This window comes from Hyaena hyaena, unplaced genomic scaffold (genome assembly GCF_003009895.1).
Source record: "Hyaena hyaena isolate Hyena2069 unplaced genomic scaffold, ASM300989v1 scaffold_1145, whole genome shotgun sequence".
In the NCBI taxonomy this organism is placed as follows: domain Eukaryota; kingdom Metazoa; phylum Chordata; class Mammalia; order Carnivora; family Hyaenidae; genus Hyaena; species Hyaena hyaena.
In genome coordinates this window covers 494,302-515,917 of record NW_024081778.1, presented here as the reverse complement: position 1 = coordinate 515,917, position 21,616 = coordinate 494,302, and the positions used below count along the sequence as shown (strand labels likewise).

Here is a 21,616-nt window from a genome sequence, read left to right as displayed (position 1 = left end):
GTTTTTCTCTTCTCAGCAAATGACTCCCCCATTTTCCTTCCTCAAGATGGAAATTGGAAGTTGTCCTTTACTCCCACCTCTGTCTCACTTGGGCATTAGGTTTTGTCATCTTAGGCCTGACTTTTATATCTGTGTGAAATCCATCTATTCCTCTGGTACCACTTGAGTCTAGGTTACAATAGTCTCTGCCTAGACAAAGATAATAGTCTCATAACTGTTGTGCTTGTGACCATGGCATTCATCAGGGTTCTACAGAGTAATAGAACTGATATAGGATATAAAGAGATAAATACAAAGAGGTTTATTATGGGAATTGCCTCATGAGATTATGGAGGCTGGGAAATCCTGTGCTGTGCCATCTGTAAGCTGGAGAATTAGGAAAAATGGAAGTATAATTGAGTCCAAGTCCAAAGGCCTGGAAACCAGGGAGCCCACTGGTCTAAGTCCCAGAGTCTGAAGGCCCAAGAACCAGAAGCTCCAATGTCTGAGGCTGAGGCTAGGAGAAGGTGGATGTTTGAGCTCAAGAAGCAAGCAAGCAAATTTGCTTTTTCTATTGCTTTTTGTTCTTTTTGGGCACTTAACTAATAGAATGATGCCCAGCTACATTAATGAGGATGATCTTAGTCTGATTCAAATGCTGTCTCTTATGGAAATAGTCTCATAGGTAGACCCAGAAATGTTTTACCACCTATCTGGGCATCCCACATCCCAGTCAAGTTGACAAATAAAATTAACCATCACAACCATTTCTCTCTCTCCAATGCAATTCTTACTCTGCAGATTGGTGTAAAAAGAAAAAAAAAAAAAACACCCAGACTATGCCTTCCTGCTTAAAACTCTTCAGTAATTGCCCATTGTACTTTGAAGTACAAAGCACTGGGTGTGATGTATGGGTCATTTGTCTGGTTTCTCTCCCATCTGTTCTGTGCCCTTGTTGATGCTCTACTCTACAGATTCCATTTCACAGATAAGATGTTGTCAATCAGCTTGCAGTTGGGTTTAGCAAATCAAACTAGTGGAGAAATTGGACGGTAAGAGGAAGGGTAAAAGTTAAAGCATTTCTCATTTATACTCTACCTCAGGTTTATGTTCATGTATGATTTATGGTTCATGTATGATTCCATCTGTCATTAGATCTGAGAATCCAGCTTCTACTCTCTCCTCAAGTCCTAGCTTTAGTAGTGGTTCCCTAACAATGCTAATCTTCGGACTGTTTATCCTTTGCTTGATATTTAGGCAAATTAAGAGCTAATGGTTACAGATATGTAATACCTATGTATTTCACTTAATCCTCTCCTTGTTAGTATTGACAAAATGGATAAACTTGGTATCTGTTATTCAAATACTTCTGTATGCCTCCTAATTTCTTGCTTAGTTGTTTTAGCATTACTAAGAGAAATACACTAAAACCTCCAACTATGATTTTGGATTTTATACTACTGCTTTGAGTTTTGTCAGCTTTTAGTTTATATATTTATGAAAATATTTTAGGTACATGGAAATTGAGGCTTTTTAGATCTTTCTGGTGACTTGCTTTATATCTAGTAATACTTGTCTCCTAAAGTTTTGGATGTTTCTTTTTTTACTAATTGTTCCCTGACCTCCAACTGTGGGAGTACCCATGGGCTCAGAGCCTAGATTTCTTTTCTCTATTTTCACTTAATATATAGGTCTATTCGTTTAGTCTTACAGCTTAAACACCATTTATATGTTGATGTCTCCCCTATACTTATCTCTAGATTACTCTTCTCTCTTGAACTGCAGAGTCTTATATTCAGTTGCCTCCTTAAAATCTCTCCTTGGATGTCTGATGGGAAGGCCAAACTTTGGATATTAAAACTGAGCTGCTGATTGTCCGCCCAAACCTGTTGCACTTACGGCCTTTACAGTCATTAGTGTAAAAACTTGTAAGTCATGCTTTATACCTCTGTTTCTTACATCCCATATGCAAACCCTCAGCAGAATATCTTGGTTGTACTTTATACATATGTCTGGGATTTAACTATTGATCACAACATTCAAGGCTATTACCATAGGGTAAAAGTTCTGGTATTCCAAGTAGTCTTCTCTAAATGATCTCCTAAGTATTATGATTCTTCAGAATTGCACTCCTTGGAGATAAAAGTCTGACCCATAAATCTTCATCCCTGTGCTAACTCTTCACACTCCACTGTTCAATGATCCAGCTGTCCTGGACATGAACACTTCCTATTGTTCCAGAGATTCTCAATATTCTTCTCTGCCCTAAAAAAAAAATCTCTCTAGTTGCCATTTTCACACAGTTACTCCACTGACCATTTCTGCATTTGACACTCACTCTGGTGAGTGAGAACATGTTCTTGTTTCATCTGGCTTTTTCTCCCCCCTCAAATGTGGAAGAGAGCAAAAGCTGTTCGTTTTGTCTAAAACAATTCAAGGCTCCATCTAAGGAATGAGTTGAAAACATAAAAAAAAGTACTTCAGGAACAATTTAAACCAGGGCAATTATTACCTGCCATGAATATTTTTCATAATTTGAAAAGCAAGCAATATAAAACTGAAGTCTCTTTTTTCTTAGGCTCCTCCCTCGAGTTCAGAATATTTTTAAAAATCACATTTCTGAAAAGAAAAAACCCAAATTATATTCCATGCAATGCTATCCTCTTACATTACACATTAGGATAGATTAATGATGGCTACAAACCCTTTATATTCTTTCCATACAGAGTCTACTTGCTCTTCCCTTGAATTCAGGCTGAACTGTGATGTCTTTGGATTGTAATAGTGTATGATGAAAGTATTGCTTTACTAATTCTGGACCTTTTCTTTAAGAGTGCTGACAGCTTTTATATTGCTCTTACAGAGCCCTAAACTGCCATGAAAGAACTCTGAATACCCTGAGACTGCCATGCTGGGAAAACTCTAAGCTATGTGTAGAGGACCCAGAGGATGAGATGAAATGCTATCGGTGCATGTGTATGCATGCATGCACACTGTGTGTGTGTGTGTGTGTGTGTGTGTGTGTGTGTGTGTGTGTGTGTGTGTGGAGAGAGAGAGAGTGCGCACAATAGGAAGAAAGACAGGTGCACAAGGCATGTGAGTGAAGGGGACCACTTGGAAATAGATCCCCCAGCCTTACCTGAGCTGACATCACATGGATCAGAGATAAGCTGCCCACATTTCCAAAACACTAGATTATGAGTAAGATGGGATGGTTGTTTTGAGCCAGTGGGTTTTAGAATAGTTACGTCATAATAGAGATCCCAAATAGACACCCATGGAAGTCCCTGTGATTCTGCCATCTCCATCATTTTTAACAGTTGCAGAGATATTTTTCCTTGAAGGCCCTTAAGAGTGCAAAAGCATTAAATCCTGTAGATCTAATGCCTTTCTCACCACTTACTAGCTTTATTTTATATACTAGCTCTTTATTGATTTATTTTTTAATTTTCTTTTTATTGTTTGTTTATTTTTGAGAGAGACAGAGTGTGAGCAGGGGAGAGTCAGAGAGAGAGAGAGAGAGAGAGAGAGAATCTGATGCAGGCTCCAGGCTCCAAGCTGTCAGCATACAGCCCGACACAGGGATCAAACTCAAGAACCATGAGATCGTGACTTGAGCTGAAGTCAGATGCTTAACTGACTGAGACACCCAGGTGCTCCTACTAGCTCTTTTTTAAAACTTTTAAAATGTTTGTTTGTTTTTGAGAGAAAAAGAGTGCAAGTGGGGGAGGCGCAGAGAGAGGGAGACCAGAATATGAACAAGCTCCAGGCTCTGAGCCATCAGCACAGAGCCCCATGCAGGGCTCGAACCACATACCATAGATCATGACCTGAGCTGAAGTCAGAAGCTTAACCAACTGAGCCATTCAGGCACCCCTATATACTAGCACTTTGTATTTGCATTTTCTCTCTCCTCAGTGGCAGAGGGATCTTTGCATTCTGACCAGTGACTTTCATGTAGTAAGCACCCAGAAAATTATTGCTTTGTTTGAAGATCTGCTGGGGAGTGATGCTGAATAAGAATATGGAAAAGGAAGAGCTAGGTCACCTCAGCCAACTGAAATGTCCCATGACCTCTGGCAATTTCAAAGAATCTCCCACCTTGTGTTACCCCTTCTATCATTTCATATTGCTTGACTTTTCATTCATGTTTGTTTTGTCTGCTCAGATTTCAGATGCTCTGAGAGCCAAGATTATTAAGCTACTTTTGTGTTATGTACTGTATCTAACACAGTGGTGGGCTCTCAAAATCTATTCAGTAGATAGTTGTCTACTGAACACCTGGATGGCTCAGTCGGTTAAGTATCTGACTTTGGCTCAGGTCATGATCTTGTGGCTCCTGACTTGGTGCCCCACATTGGGCTAGTTGATGTCAGCTTGTCAGTGCAGATCCTGCTTCAGATCCTCTGTCCCCGTCTCTCTGCCCCTCCACTGCTTGTGCTCTTCCCAAAATAAATACTAAAAATAATATAGGGAGAAGGCTGCAAGGTAGACTGGAAGAAGCAATCTGGATTTCAAGGTTGCTCAGCAAAATGTTGCTTCTGCAGCAGGCAGTTTTATGTGACTGAAAGTATCAAAGGCACCAAGGAAGGGAGCAACCTTGTGCAAAGATTACAAGGAGATAGGCATGTATGAGAGAAGCATCAGAAAAATGTGTTGGGTGGATTGACTTGAATGCAGTCCAATATCTACATGTTAGATTGGGAAGCCTGCTCTGGTGCCTTTCTGCCTGCTCAGTGTTTGGAGCTAGCTTGTATTATGGCTTCCTCCTTATCACAGCTACAAAATATGTGAGCTGTTGTCACTGGCACTAGGTGACTTTGCTGCTATGAGGCTAAAACATCTTGTCAGAAACCTGGGATCCAGATCTTATGCTGGTGGATGTTGAAAGGAGGGAGTGGTGATAAGAGATAGATGGAGAGTCACTTACAGTTCAGTAAGGCTAGGCTTCAGCAAAGTGGTTTCTGGGTGATAGGGAAATAAAAGTCTTTATAGAAGTGTTTATTTAAAGCTCGCTGGGTATTTGCTGCAGTGACTAAACATGGGGCCTGTCACAACTTCCAAATTTTGGACTGACAGAAAAATATTTCTCTGGTATCTGCATGGATTAAGAAGAATCCATAGTAATGTCTACCAGCAGGAACAAAGATAAGTGGAGAGTGTTAAGTGTGGTTTGAGACTTAACTATGAATATTTCCACTTTTGCTGTGTTCCCCTAAAACTCTATCTTTTCCTCTATCTTTCTACCTGGATTGGAAATCTAATGTTGGACCTCAAATTCTTTGTAAAAGCATCTTCCATGCTTAGGATGCAAATATACCAGGTGTAGGGGTGTGGTAAGAAAATAAGACGTTATCAGTTACTCACATCTTCATGGAAGTGGATTAGTATGACTATTGGCCAAAGTTGGGCTTAGAGAGAACACAAAGCATGGCAAGTGAGTAGTTTTCAGAATGGTTTTTCTGGGTAACCGTATTGTGAAGAGTAAAGGTATGGGATTAGATTTCTGAGCCCTGAAAGCCAGATAGAAGAGTCCAGAATTTATAATGAGAATAATGGCTTAGTGAAAGCTGTATTTTTGTAGGATTAGTCTTGGGAACCTTGAATCTGGCACATAGCAGGTGCTTATAAATACTTGTTAGGTGAACTGGAAGGAGAAAAGACTGAAAGTAGAAATTAAGTGGCCATTGCAGAAATTCAGGTATAAGCACTCTCTTCGCCACACACTGTCACTTCATCTGTTAAAGTCACTATATCACATGACAAAGATTTATTCTGCTCTGTTAGTATAGCCTCTTGAGGAAAACTTCTGTAGAGCATATTGTTCTGGGTAGTAACATTTGTCCCTTAATCAGAATGAGATACTTAAGGGCAGGCACTGTTTATTTTTAAATCTCTCTATCCCTTACACAGTAGGTGCTCAATCAACTTCTACAAAATGTAGGACATGTGTGGCCCAATATGCTCAGTTGAACAGCTGAGGTTTATTACTGACGTTGTTCCGGGGGCTGGTGGGCTGGACAAGGAAGAGATGACTAGTCACGGGCTGGTGTTTTTAATCCTTGTCTTTCAGGCTGGTCTAATGACTGCAGTCTTTCTTTTTTTAAGATGCCACTTTGGTTAACACTTCAGCACATGCTATATTTGGCAGTGACTCTTCTGGAGAATTTAAATCCTAAAAAGTACTAACAGGAGACATAATGGGATGATGGCTGGCACTGAAGAGATTTAGTAATCCTAAATTGTTTGAACATTGTTAGGATCCCTGATTTTGAGACACAAAGCAAAAAAGGAGACAGCTGTCAGAAATAAGGTGCGAAGTCAGGAGAGGCAGGAGTTAAATTGCACTCTGTGCCCCATTTAATAAAGTGTGTTATAGCCAGTGCCACAAATTTGATTTGAACAATTTCTATTTTTCCCAGCAAAGATGTTATTACAGGTCAATCATTTCCATAAGTGAGAGCACATTTCTGGTGTATACTACACTGACAGATGGCTAGAAGACCTCTCTGTCATGATCCCAGGCGGAATAAAAAGGCAATTTACTATCTATAGGACTGTGGGTACACTGGTAATGGAAGAGAATCATTCTTATACAAATAACTCAGTGTTTGAATCTGAACTATCAAATGAATCTGAGCTATAGCCAAATCAATTTGATAAACCTTCAGAATATGATTGTACTGGCTCCAGCCTACAAAGGCAATGCATTAAATTTTCCCCACAGGAAACAGTTTCCCGAGGAAACAGCAATTGCTGGAATGCTTAAAACACCCCTCACCCACCCACCCACCCACCACAAAACTTGAGTTCAGAATATCAGGTGAAAACTCAGATGGCCACTGATGTTCAAAGTCAAGACACTGGAGGGGGAAATTAAGATGCTAGGCTGCTCCTCTAAAACTCAATGGAGCTTGTCTGTGTGTCCCTGGCTTTCTCCACATCTATTTCTTTGTGATGGAACATATCACCCTTGCACCCTCAGGTGTTCAGGAGTTCCCTGTTTATCACTCAACTAAAAATTTTTTGCCTTCAGTAAATGAGTTATCATTGTTTTGGGGGCCCCTCCCTTAGCTCTCTTGGAATCCTTTGCATGTATCTACTGTGAGGACAAAAGACTGAGTATGTTGGGAGGGGAGATTAGCCACGGTTTTCTTATGGAGGAGATATCCCAGAAACAGGAGGAAGCTTCCCAATTACCAGCTTTGGTTTCAGTGCAGTGATTCTTGGTGTGCTCTCTGAACCAGCAGCTTCAGCTTCATCTGGGAGTTACTAGAGATGTAGGTTGTCAGGCCCACGGCTGATTCATCGGGACCGGATGAATCAAACTCGGGGGGTGGGAATCAGCAATCTAAGATTTTACAACCATGCCTGGTGATTGTGATGCATGATCAAACTTAGAACCACTCACACCTGAGGTGCTCATAGCTGAGCTCTACTCTGGAACTGCCTTCTTTCCACTTAGCCAAGATTTGGTTCCTCCCCAGGGACAGCCTGATTGTTGATGAAGATGGCTGGCCCCTTGCCTTCATTCAAACTTTGAAGGGCCATCTTAATTCTACAGTTCCTGTGGGATTAGCTGAGTCTTCTGTTGCAAATGCATTGCAGTTCGACTTCCCTGTTAGCCTGATTGTGTTCTCAGCAAGTATTTCCCACATACTTTAATAGCACTCCCCAGTAAACCTCCTGCATGCAAACATCCATATCACAGTCTTATGTGGGGGAGCAGGAATTGGACCCTAGACATAGCCTTAGCCTGAGCATCTACTGAGCACTGAGTGATGTACACAGTCTGTATGCCTCTTACTCATTAACTCACAGCACCTGAGGTGGGCTAGTTTGCTGCACACACTTAAATAAGCAACTCTCAGGCCAGAGTTTGGCTGGGGTTGGCATATCAAGCTGTAGAATAAGAGACGGAATAGGCCATAGAATCCTAGTTCAGGGGCGCCTGGGTGGCTTAGTCGGTTAAGCGCCCGACTTTCGCTTAGGTCATGATCTCGCAGTTCGTGGGTTCGAGCCCCGCGTCGGGCTCTGTGCTGACTGCCAGCTCAGAGCCTGGAGCCTATTTCAGAGTCTGTGTCTCCCTCTCTCTCTGACCCTCCCCTGCTCACGCGCTCGCTCGCTCTCTCTCTCTCCCCTAGAACTAAAAAAAAAAAAAAAAAGAATCCTAGTTCAGCAAGCATAGGCTGGAAAGACATCTGCAGACTAACCTGAAAGCCCTAGAAAGGAGACTTGATGTTTAGGTGATCAATCCTCTTGGCCTTAAGGGGAGAAGAGGGAGATTAGCAACTATAGGCTGGGCTTTCTGCCAGCATCTTGCATATATATCCTCATGCACTGGGGTGAAAAGAAGTGGGAATGTGTTATCACTCTCAACACTTTTAAGTCATAGCAAGTGCTTCGTAATTCCTTTGGATTTTCTATAAATGTTGTTCACTTTATTCTGGCCAGATACATTCCTGAGGTAAAAGCCTTGAAATATGCACTTGTAACTTGAGGACCCCGTGGAGCTGCTTGTGATGGTGACATCCCTCTTACTGCTGCCATTTGTGGGAGGGCTGGCTGGGGGATTCATGTCTGTGTTCTCCATTGGACACTTGGATGAGACACATGACACAGCACCTCAGCCTGAGACTTGCTTATGCATCCGTAGGAGATGTTCTTCTGTAGTATTTGCATTTAGCAATACTGATGTTGTTAGGCTGGGAGTCTGGAGTCTGGTGCTTACAATCATTCCTCCTCTATTTAAGTTCACAGCTTATTGTATAACCTTAAAATGTTTGATTAGGCATATTTGTGTGCTTTAAACAACATGATATGGTGGGACTGCATGGAATGTGAGGCAGAAGACCTAGTTTCTGGTCTAAGCTCTGCCAATTACAATAGCAGTGTGATGTTTAGTAGGTCTCTTTCAGTTTCTGGTTCTGGCTTCCTGGATAATGAGCTCATTGAGGATCTAGTCCAACTTGAATGTTGTCAGCAGAGTGGTTAAGGTGCTATGATTTAATAGTATACTCAGTGCAAACAACTTAAGGAAACCTATCCATCACAGACACATTCTGCCATGACAAACAGAGGTGCATGTTTAGGAACATTTAAAACCCTTAGGACTTTATGTAAGTGAAATTGACAGACTGCTCTTGTGGTCAAAGACCTCAACAGCACTTTCTCTAAGTCTGTTGGTCTCCCAAGTACTTGAAGACGAGGAAACCGTAAGCATTACAAGTTCTGAATACTTGGTATATTAGAGCACATGGACGGTATGCCTGGTGCACTCTATTTGTTATGCCCGTGAACTACTTGGTACTTCATAACACACATCATGACCTGTCATGTTAAGATGTATATTATTGTCTGATTCTCTTAGGAGAATATAAGCTTTCTGTGAGGAAGAACTTTCTGGGAGGAAACCAAGGCTTACAGAGATGAAGGAATAGTTTTAAATCACGGTAGTCTGCTGTCATCTCTCTGCTTTCATTTTGCTGATACTTTCTTCTTTTGCATATACTGCCCATCTCAAGCCAGCTGTACTGGAATAATCATTGAACTTTTTCAAAATAGAGTCCTATACATGGGTCAAACACATGCTCTATTGTCAATAATAACCTTTTATGGAGTTTCTGCTCTACTATACAGGCTAGTTCTAGAGAGACATTATGTTTCAGCCTGAAGGAGAATATAAGCTTTTGGGTGAAAATGAAAAGTGATATTGATAGATGGAAGGGCGGTAGATAAACACACTTATGGGAGCTTAAACTATCAAATAAGAGGTGCAGGCTAGTGGGTCTCAAATGCCTAAACTGACCGTAGGCCATAGAAGGATCATTTATTAAAACTTTAGTTTTTTTTATATGTTTGCTTATTTCTTTGCTCACTATTTCTCCTTGCATCTGACTTCTTCCCTCTGGGTTCCTTCCTTCTTGCAGCAGGCCTTGCTTAAAACTCAGGAAAACACACATTTTTAAAAAGCTCTTGGAGATTGGGGTCCCTGCCAGCATAAAGTCTGTGGAAGTCACAGGAGGAAGAATTCACTGTTGACTGAGATTGTCAGGGAAGAGGTGGCAGTTAGCATGACCTCTGTAGAGGGGCAGGGGCCAGTGAGCATGGAGGCAGGGACTGAGATCAGGAGCAGCACCTGGAGGCGGGGTCCTCATGCCGGGCTACAAGGTACTAGACGAATCCCAAGAGATCAGATTTAAGGCAAAGAGGATCTAAAAATAAGTAATGTGTGGGGATCTCTCAGGGAAAGAAACTCTTAGACATTGAAGGTGGAGAAGGAGAGCTGTGCTTTCCCTTCCATAGAAGAAATGTATAGCAGAGTGGTGCTGTGAGTCCATGCTGTGAGTCAGAACAGTTTGATGATAAATGCATGCAAAGTTTCAGTGACTTGGGATGAGTTATTTAACCTCTCTGGGGAAGCCAGTTTTTCCTTCTCTAAAATGGGAACAATAGCTCCTCCTGTAGAGGTTTTATAAGGATTAAATTTGAAAATGCATCTTAGGCTTTTAAAACACTGTCTGGAGCTTGGTAAGGGTTCATTAAATATTAGTTGTTGTTATTGTTGCTGTTACATTGCTGAAAGTCAGAATGTGGATCAGCTAAATTGTCCTTGTAAGTCTTTGTAGATAACACAAATATCCCTATGCCAGCACTATATGGGAAGCTTCTCTGAATTGGAGAAAGTTAACTTCTAACTTCTCCATGGTGATCTGTAGCACATGGAAACAGGAGAGGCTACTTACAGAATGACTGGTCCAGAGGCTCCCTGGAAAACATCATTAGGTAATTCTTCCAAATTATTGTTATCACTTAGATTCCTGGGGATGGAGTTGAGGAAAGAAGGGAAACATGACGCCACATAAATACCACTGTTGTAAAAGCCATTTCCCTCTAAATGGCCTGGAAGAATAGTCAGGGCTACTTACAGCTCATCTAGTTGGGTTCCATTGAATGCACAGTTGTGTATTTCTTGAATGCCATTCTTACTCAGCCATCTGAAATAAAAGGCCCATTAAAAAACCAATAATGTTAGATGCAAACAATACAGGGGGTTTCATAATTGGAAGCACTGGGGCAAGGTCAGACATTGCAGGTTATTGGCATAAATAAAATGCCACCCTTAAAGCTCAGGGACAGGAGTGGGAGGGAGGCTGATGTATCACTGTATAACCTGTGATGTTTGAGGCTTGTATAATGTGCATGTATCACTGTATAACCTGTGATGTTTGAGGCTTGTATAATGTGCATGTATTACTTACTCAGAGAAAAAATTAATTTTGAAAAGACATGTAGGCCTAACACCTGGATCCTGTAAGGTCTTTGCACACATCATTAGTGGGCAGAGACAGTGCTATGGGGGGATAAGACAAAGATCTTTGCCATCCTGCAGGACTGAAATCATACCATTATTGGACAAGTGTTTATAAGACAAAGAACATTCTGTATCCCCTTTCTCTAAGACCTTATGCCTCTCACCCATGCTCATCCATAGCAGCAAGCCTGGCTGCCATCAAAAAGTGATCTAATTAAGCTGTCAGACAACCTGAACATCTCCTGTGACCCATAGGGACCTGGTTATTGGAGGTTTCTGGAGGTGGCTCTGGGTTAAGCCAGAAAGGAAGAGAAATCAATTACAGAGACTGTGGGCTGTGGCAGCGTGCAGTACTGTGAGTGGGAATAGGAGGGGGTTTTGCAGTTGACGGGGGCTGGATGTGGAAGTCATCCTGAGTGTGCAAAGGACAGTGAGCAGGTTTGCCTAGATAGGAGAACCCAAGGACACCTTGGGCTGACAGAGCTGCACTGCTGTGCTCCTAGAAGGATCTGAAAACAAAAACAAAATCAAGGTCAGGAGAGCTTAGCCTGAGGAGTGTTTGACCACTTGCTCTTCATTTGCTGTCAGGTTCTTTCCCCTGTCAGCCTCAGTGGGTTTACAAATAACAGTGTTTGAAAAACCGAACCAGCGAGGCTCCTGCATGTTCAGGACTCCATTTCCTGGTTTGCAATGGGTAAGTAGAAACACTTAAAATCACAGGTCAGCAAAAGCATGTTTTTTTTTTTCCTTTCTCCTGAAAACCAGTTTACCTACAAAAAAAAAAAAAAAAAAATCCAGAAAGGAACTGGGTAAATCTTTTTAAAACATTAGCAACCAGTTGGTGAGTTCTAATGGCCATAAAAGTGGCTATACACTCCTACACTCAACTTAGCTGCGTGCATCCCAGCTATCCACCCTCCTGACTGCTTTGTCAGACCATTCCCAGGTAGTGAATTGCTGGAGCAGCTGCCCCTAGCCTGTGGGATGTAGATCCCTTAGATTTTGGATCAAACACAGGAGATCAGCAAACTTTATCTGTAAAGCACCAGGCAGTACATTTTAGGTTTTGTGGGCCAAGAGGCAAAATGGAGGATATTACATAAGTACTTTATATAGGTACTCCTAAAACAGTGTCAACAAATTTTTTTTTTTAATGTTTTTTTATTTATTTCTAGGAGAGAGAGAGAGTGAGACAGCGTGAACAGGGGAGGGTCAGAGAGAGAGGGAGTCACAGACTGAAACAGGCTCCAGGCTCTGAGCTGGCAGTCAGCACAGAGCCCGACGCGGGGCTCGAACCCACACACCGCGAGATCATGACCTAAGCGAAAGTCGGACGCTTAACCGACTAAGCCACCCAGGCGCCCCAACAAAAGTTTTGAACAAATTTAAAATCTAATAGAGTAGAAAATGTTTTGTAATAGAGGCCTATTGAAAAGAATGGATTTTGTCTTTCTTCTTTTCTTTTCCTTCCTTCCTTCCTTCCTTCCTTCCTTCCTTCCTTCCTTCCTTCCTTCCTTCCTTCCTTCCTTCCTTCCTTCCTTTCATGAGCAGGATACCATCTTGCTTACTTAGGTTCGATGGCAGCGTTCCCTGCCATCAAAATGTTCATTTGTAAAAACCTGTACTAATTAATGGTCCAAGTTTGGCTGACCCTTCATCTAACATGAGAGGTATGTAAATCCATATGGGTTCCACCTATGTTTCTGTAGACTAGATAGGATTTTCTGTACATAGATGCAGGATTTTCCTGCAAATAGATGTTATTATGATTATGTATCATAGAGGCTAATTTAGAAGAATTATTGTATTCAAAGTAACCCTTTGTCTTTATGGAGTTTTTTCAATCAACAGATACCATCATAGGGGAAGGGGATAGAATTTTTTCTTTACACAAAAACTAAATGATATCCACAACCCCTGCCCTGGGGTTTACATTAGGCTGTAGCACTCAGATACTCACAAAGAGAAGCTGACATTTATGAAGTATAACTACTAGCCTCTTAAGAGATACAGTGCTGGTTTTAAAACATGATGCTGATGATGGTGATGACGACAATGACCAGAACAACCTGAGCACCATATTAGCTAAAGAATAACTGGATCATGGTTTTCTTGAAATTTTACATAGAGGTGGCCTTAGTAAAGGCTTAGGAGGCTCAGAAACTGCCCTCAGCCTAAAGAGTGAAGGTACTGGAGTTGACCTGGCCTATTAAAGCTCACTGGGGTAGACAAAAGAGATGGAAGCCAGTTGAGGAAGGGAGGAAATGCACATGGAGTGAGCCTCTCCTGTGGCTGGGATGTGTGGGAGCTGATAGACATGTAACCTCATTTTATCTTCTCCCCAAATTTAAAGCCACTCTACTAGTTAGCCATTGCTCGGTGTTTGAATTCAGGCCCTCTGGTTGCAGGAGGGTGGGGGGTGGGGGGGTGGGAAAGGACTCAGAGGCCTCAACATGGTAGACCTTTATTGCTCGTTTTCCTCTGAGTCACTAGCTGAGTATCTGATAAGCCTTCATTATTGAGTTGTTTTTTAAAGTGTGTGTGATAATTATATTTGTGTTGTATATGTATGATAAATGTATTTTTAGAACAGGGCCTAAGGATTCTGAAAAATGCCAGTGCATAGAAAGTGTTATCAGTCCTTAGGCCATTTTGTGTCATGTTTTCTTTTCCGGATATTTCTAGTGGGAGAAAATGCCCGTGCATCCACAGGTATCACCCAAACTAAGAACAGTTGTCATGTTAAGCTGTGTTGAGTATGGATTTTCCAAAGCTATTATCTATGGATTAAGGACCATCCGAGGTTAAGAAAAGATTTTGTTCTCACAAAAAGGAATTTATCCTTTAGAGATAGGTCTGAGAAGTATTGACTCCTAAGAAAGCTATCCTCTCGGGAAAGTATGCTCTAAATTCTGGGGAACTACGTAGTGTCCATGAACAGAAGTCAGAGGAGAGCAGCCATGATCTGCACTTTTTTTTTTTTTTTTTTTTTTGTAGGTTTGGGTTTGTGAGGCTCTGTCCTATGTTCTTATTTCCTCAGGTTTTTGGCCTACACTTGGTGAGAGGTAAGACCTTTTTTAGGTCAGGATTCTTGCCTTCTCTTCTGTCTTATGTTCTGGCGAAAAATATTATGTGTCAAAGTAGAAAACAGTGCAGATATCAGCACACTCCTACTTAATGAAATATTTTCATAAAATATTCTGTTAATAGATATAAGATCATGTGACTTTGAATCACTGGATTTAAAAATGACACCTGTGTTCTGAGCAAGATTTAAAGAAGCACAGATATCTAGGCACAACTGGTGACACTGATCACTCGTCTCGTTCCAGAAGGTAGCCTGGCAATCCATTCACTGTTTGTGCTCTAACCCGCCAGGCTGATGTTACTCAGGTACTTGGTATTTCCCCCAGACTCCTTCTATCTTCCTTAGTTCTTCTTTTTTAACCCTCATATCCTTGATGCTTGTTTCCTCTGCTTGCCCTTTGCCTGGTTACATCCCACTTACCATTAAAGCCCATCTTAGACAGAACACCACTGCCTCATTAAACTGTTCTTTTAACCCTCACATCACAGGCTAGTCAGAATAAATTGATGCTTCTTCACTCTTAGAATAATTGCTTTTATTTTGAACATTTTTCATTCTGTTTATATTTTAATTCATTTCTTTTGCTTTCTCCTTCACTCCTATTTCCCACGCCCCATCAACTATTCCAATACACGTGCACATAAATTCTGAATATCATCAGTGTATTAAATGCAAAGCTGAGGCAGTACTCATTAAAATTGTTGCTGTAATACTGTGTACTCTGAATACATGTCTTGAATTTTATCTTTTCCTTCATATTTGCAATTCCTCCACTAGTCTCTCTGAAACATTTTCTATTGTTCTTTGTAATTAATTTACATCAAATCCTGTGCTTAGCTTTAATCTTCAATATGTCCTCATCGCTACTGTTTCTCCCCCCTTTTCTTTTTTGTATTTCTGGGTAGTCTCTGAATCATGTTGCTGCTTTGAAAATGACTAAAATTCTTTCCTGGCTGGAACTTACCTTTTGTACGTAATGGCATATTTTAAAGACAAACACACAAACACACACATTGGTATATTTTTTAAAAGTGTAACAACTTGTGAAATGGAAGAATAAAATGCTTTCCTTACAGGTGTAATAGCAATTACCAGTTTCCTAAATGCCATTCCGTTAACCTAATTTCGATGGATCCCACAAACTCTTAAGTAGGCTCTAGCACTCAATTACTTGGCCATTTTGGGGAGTGGGTAAACTGCCACATGGGCTCCTAATACAAAAGATTCCACAGTAGTCCATTAATGGCACAGAGTGCATTTAAAAATATTCCCCAAAGTCAGAGGGAGTAACTCAGGCTCAAAAAAAAAAAAAAAAAGTGATTGTTTCAAGAAAATGAGAAGTCATCTTATGCCCAGCATGGGGCTGAATAGGAGCTGCTTGGCATGGTTATGAGAGACTGTCTTTTGAATTCAGCCTCTTTCTTGATCTTTTTCTTTGGGCAACAAAAGCCTTGCCAGGCAATAACTAGCTTTATTGACGCATGAGTTCTTCTGTCCTTCGGAACAGATGTTACATCACAGGAGACCATCACTCAAAGAGCAATTTGAAATACTTGAATCGCACCACAGAATCATAAATTATTAACATGACTCCATGTTGGGATTCTGAAATGTAAAGATGGGAAATGAGAAGAAAATACTGAGCCAGAGAGAAATTTAAATGGTGAAATGCCAAAGTTACCCAAACACAAAAGGAGCATCCTGTTAAGAGAAAGATGATTAAATGAAAAACCAAATGTTACTCCATTGGAGGTTTTTTTCTTTACTTACACAATCACACTTTCAAAACTCAGCCCCATGAAAGAATTTCTTTCAACTGTGTGGAGGTTTATATTATCTTGAATGTCTCTAGAAGAAAGAACAGGTACATTAAGTATTTAGGCCAGCTCCACTCATGTAACCTTCCCACATTTAATTTTCTTGCCATGATGTGGTCTTTAGATGAGGCAGTGTTTGGTTATTGTTCTGAAAGATGAGTTCAAAGTTACAGAAACAAATGACATCTAATTTTCTTCAGCATATCAGTTCTTAAAAGTGAAATTGCAGACATGCAGTCTTTTGTCTCTGAACATATTCTTAGTGAATTTCACTGTGTTAAGGTTCTAATAGACTCCTTTATTGTCCTTGCCTGCTCAGTATGACCAAGCTACCTTTCATCTCCAAACCAGACTTCTCCATTCACTATAGGTTGGGACTTCATCTTCCTCCCATCTCAGTCCCCCTCTTACAGCTAGTTGACCTCCGTCTCTCCCCTTTGGGTCACAGGAAAAATTGTATCATTGATTTTTCTCTTCCTAAATGAAGGGGTGGGGAAAGTCTCACTTTTTGGCTTGTGTCCCTCATCCTTCCATCAAGCTTGCCTGTTGGGTCAGATTTAACAAATAAACTGAAAGCAGAAGTGGTAAACTGCTTAGAACAATATGAGAAATGTTGAGATTTTCTTTTTCTCTCCCTCCCTCTTTCTTTACCTCTTTGTACATAGCTCCTTATACCCCTTCCCTACCATTTCCTTTTGGACAGATTCTTACAACTGCACTATTGAAAATACATACACTCTTGACATTACACTCTGCATTGTTTTCCTCTTCTTTAAAACGACATATGTCTTGGGAAAAGGCAAATAGATTATCTTGCTGACAGTGTGCATTTGTTTGTCAGGTAGTTTCTTTATGCCTAGCATAGTAGGAGAGTACTGGAGGGAAGAGGTGAGGGTGGGAGAAGACTGGGGTGGTGGGGTAGTTGCAGCAGGAAGGGAGTAGAGCACACTAAAGAAGAAAGGAGAGACTGCTTGATTTGCTACAAACTGTTTCTATTGAGGAGCCTGCTGTCTTCAAACTGAGCTTAGCTGGCTTTCAGATAAAACCAAGGTTGCTTGCTCTTTGCCTTCCTACCTCTGCTCACCCAGAGTGACATATTGGGAGGATCTAGGCTAAACAATACATATTACAGGCCCAGCGGCTGTCGGGCAAGCATCTATTGATTAGGTAAATACTCAAGGAAAAACTTACAGTAGAACCTTTTGGAGAGATTGAATCTTGTGAACAGCTGGCAAGTGCTTAATACCTGTGTTGGATATTAGCCTAGAGAGAGACAAAATGAGAGTGAGGGAAAAGTGAACCTGGCATATCTTAATAATTGCTAAGGTATGAGCTTTCCAAATTCAAACTAATAATTTTGAGCTATCAGAAAAAACTACCAGAAAATACTATAATATACTTGACTCATACTTACATTTTCTATTTTAAGGATGTAACCATAGTCTAGTAAGGTATTGATTCCTTGGAGAAAATAAACTTACACTTAAGGCACAAAGGGGCTAGTATGCCACATGCACAGTACTTTTTTTTTTTTTTAAAGAGAAGTTAACATGATCAAAAAGCAACTTGTAACTACATAACAAGTCACCCTCTGTTTCCCATCTTGGCACACTCTTTGGAAAACTGTCACCAGTCCAAATAATTGTGTTGAGATAAGAACATGAAGTTTCATGCCCTTTGATGGAGTGTGCATGTAACCTAAACTGGGTCAATCAGGCTGTCTCCTGGGAAGTGGTTCGAGGTTGGTAAGAGCTGAGTCCACTGGTGCCATCAGCCTTAAGAAATAGCCCATACACTTCTGTCGCTGAAATATCCAGAGCTATAATGGATCAAGGCCTGCTTGTCTTAGCCTGGATTTCCCAGGAAGCAAGGCTTGGGAAGCGTGGTCTGTAGATCATTTTTGATAATGAGCTCAAAGAGTTTGTGGCAGCAGTAATGAAACAGGGAAAAAGATGATCAATACTAAAATAAGTTGTTGAGTTGGCCATCGCTACGGGTTACTGGTCCTTAATGCCAAGGACTTGATTTCAGAAATTTTCAAAATGGATCTGAGAGATGCTACTCTGACTTCAAGAGAAGGATAAACCTTTATTTATGGGCTACTATTTCCTATTGGTCAGGTATGTCCCCATGCTCTTAAGTCCCCACTTCTGGCTTGCATGCCCTATTATCTAGTGGGTTTCTGCACACACAGGAGACCCAACACAGGAAATGAGAGGTATACAAGGGTAGGCTAGGTGCTGTCCAGTTGTACCTGCATTAAGCTGGTTGCAATTTGAATGGAACAGCTGCCACAGCAGTGGTGAAGATTTTGAAGTGACACATGAGAGTTGTTTGACACCCTGTTGCTCAGCATTTCCTTCTCTCTTGTGAGTTATTCTGAATCCTAATACCTCCTCACCACCATTTTTCTTTTCTGCATTGGGCTGACGTAAGTCAGAGTTAGTCTCGGTCATTTGCAGTGTAAAGAATCTTCACTGGTATAGTCACCATGATGGATCATGTGTCCTTTTGGGTTTATGATTCTAGAGTAGACTTTGGTTTCTTGTTCTTTGCTTCTATATTTAGAGAGTCAGCGAATTCTGCCTGTGGGTTCTCTAATGGTTCTCAGATGTTTGTTCCCTCTTGGTTGTCAAGGATTCATGTAGAATGCATCTTAGTCAATTCGTTTGATTACTTCAGCAGCCCTTGATGGGTCCTTCTTTGTTTTGATCAGTTTCTGTTCCTATGATTTTGCCTCTTCGAAAATGTTCTATCTGCAATTATACAACTTTTTGAATCTGGCTTCTTTCATACAGTATAATACATCTGATATTCTTTGATCATATTTTGTTTATCAATAGTACATTGTTTCTTATTGTTGAGTAGTATTCCATTGTAAAGATGTACTACAGTTGATCCTTTTATCAGTTTAAGGACATGTAGGTTGTTTCCAGTTTTTGCGAAAATTAAAAAGCTGTTTTAAACATTGGTGGTGGTGGTGGTGGTGTTTGTGTGTAGGCATATATGCACACATGTGAGAGGGAGAGTGACAGAAAGAACATTTTTCTCTACCTTGGATAAATACCTAGGAGTAGGATTGCTGAGTTGTATGGTAAGTGTATGTTTAACTTTATTAGAATCTGCCAAACTGTTTTTCCAAAGCGTCTATACCATTATGCATTGCCATCAGCAGTGTATAAAAGTTCTAGTTGCTGCACATCCTTTGGTTATGTTAAAAAAATACTCTCAGAATATAAAAGTAATACATGTTTAATGTGCGAATTATGGAAAATATGGAAATATTTAGAGAAGAAAGTAAAAATCACTTCTAGTCTGACTACCCAGAGAGAGTTTCTGCCAACATTGAGAGTTTGATGTTTCTACAAAAACAAATGGCTTTCATAGTTGCTTTCCAAATCTGAGATTCTACTTATTCTAACAGAAACATTGCCATAAATATCTACTAGCTTGACACAGTCCTATTAAACATTTTTAATTATATCCAGCCTTCTACTATTTTTAGACCTCTACTCATGTATCTATTCAGTAATCCCTTAATGAACTATCAAAGCAAGGACCGTATTTAATAGTCTCCGACAATCTATACAACTATGTGCAGATTTAGAATATAGTATGTGCTCATAAAATATTGAGTTAATTGGTTGATGTTTCTAAAACATTTCTTGAATCTGTCACCAGGAATGAGTAAAAATCCTTATTCACTTAATTTACTTGTCTAGTATCACTGCTACCTGGAGTAATTAATCTCAAACAGAGGCAGGGAAGTCTGCAGGCCAAGAATTGGTAGAACCTATGTGCCAACTCTGTTATGAACCAGATACAATCCATTTCATCTCTTCAGACCGGAAAGGATGTGGAGTATGTGAATATCAAGGTAGACCTTCTATCAGACACCTCTGTGCCTTGCTTCACATTCTCTTGGTCCATCTTTTACTCAAGCTGTTACTAGAGCAACTAGCTACATACAGACTTAACTTCGTAGGTATTGGTTGCAGCTATACTGATTGTCCCATTTTCTGCCCTGAGCTTTTCTGCCACCTCTGAGTGGGACTCTTGAATCTGTTCTACCATTTGAAGATGTGTGCAAATTAGGAAGTGAAAGGGAGTCAGTACCCCATAAGGCAACTTTTGACCAGTGGTGAACTCCTCTCTTCCATTCTTTGGGTGAAGAATTCTGAATACGTTCTGTATGATGCTTAGGAGGGACTCTAGCATGATTAACCTCAGTTTTCTGGTGGTGATGAGCTGATAATACATTCCTAAATTGGCTTCCCTTCTTTCTTCTCTTCTCCTTAGTCATCCAATCTCTTTCCTTGGGTTTGGGTGCAAAAATAACTTACTTGCATGTAAGTTCTTCCTCAGACATGTTTTAAAGAACTTAGGCTAAGACAAATAGCAACTTATACTGAATCTCACATTGGCATAGATTCCCTGATCTACTCCAAATCGGTTTCTCCTTGCAGCCTAGCCCTGTTACTCTGCCTTCTTTTACTGTAAAGTTTCTAGAAAGAGTTTTCTGCATCTGTTGTCTTTATTTTCTTGTATTCAGTTCCTTTTCCACCTGCTCCAAGATTTTTCATGCTGCATCTCTCCACCAAAATTACTTTGTCATGCATCAGATGCACCAATCCACGACTAATAAATCTAATGAGCAACTTGAATTCTCATATTTAGAAACATCTTTCAGGAGGATTCAATATTCTTTGCCAATATCCTTTTCCTGTTAGTTTTTGTCATTTTGCACTCTTCTGTTGTTCTTCCTCTTAATTGTTTTTATTTCTGACTCCCCCTCCTCCAGCTTTACTCTGAGCCTTTTGCCTTTTTCTGTATAATCTTGATGGAAAGATGTCATTTACCATCACTTTAAGTACTATCAATATGGTGACAACTCAGATTCATACTTGATTTCTGACTGCTATTGTCTGTCTCTAATTAAAGTTTACTTGATATATTCTTCAGAATATCACATTGACATAGCAAGCTATATTTGTTCCCTCATCACCTCCACCAAACTGTTACTCATCAATTCTTCCTCATAAATAGCACTACCATCTATCATTTGTTGATTACACATGTGACCATTAAACTTAGCTTCTTCATTCACCAACATCAATACATCTCAAAGTCCTCTTAGAGTTCATTTTCAAGAGTTAATTTCTCAATTCCATACAATTACTTCCAACACTACTGATACCATTTCAGAATAAGCCACAATTATCTTTCCTCTAGGTCTCTGCCATATATCTTCCATATATGTAATCTTGTCTTTTTCTAACATACAGTATCTTCATACAGCATCCAGAGCATTCTTCCAAAAAAAAGTAAATTAAATTGCTATAATCATCTGCTTTTCTTTAGTTCTTTTCCATTATAGAATTTATACTACTTACTGCCTACTCTTGGACCTTATCTCAT

The 21,616-nt window shown here is 40.3% G+C and overlaps 1 protein-coding gene across 3 annotated transcripts in view; it reads right to left on the bottom strand.

Annotated features, from left to right (window-relative positions):
- Positions 1–21,616, bottom strand: part of FSHR (follicle stimulating hormone receptor) — a 169,325-nt gene that overhangs the window by 7,679 nt on the left and 140,030 nt on the right. For 2 of the 3 annotated variants that reach the window (XM_039222496.1, XM_039222497.1), the window contains 4 exons: positions 17,390–17,461; positions 16,152–16,229; positions 10,908–10,976; positions 10,725–10,799 (listed from right to left, as the gene is read on the bottom strand). In XM_039222496.1, coding sequence (XP_039078427.1) covers positions 10,725–10,799; positions 10,908–10,976; positions 16,152–16,229; positions 17,390–17,461 — 294 coding nt within the window. The remainder of the gene's footprint in view (positions 1–10,724; positions 10,800–10,907; positions 10,977–16,151; positions 16,230–17,389; positions 17,462–21,616) is intronic. The other variant, XM_039222499.1, reaches the window with a different exon arrangement.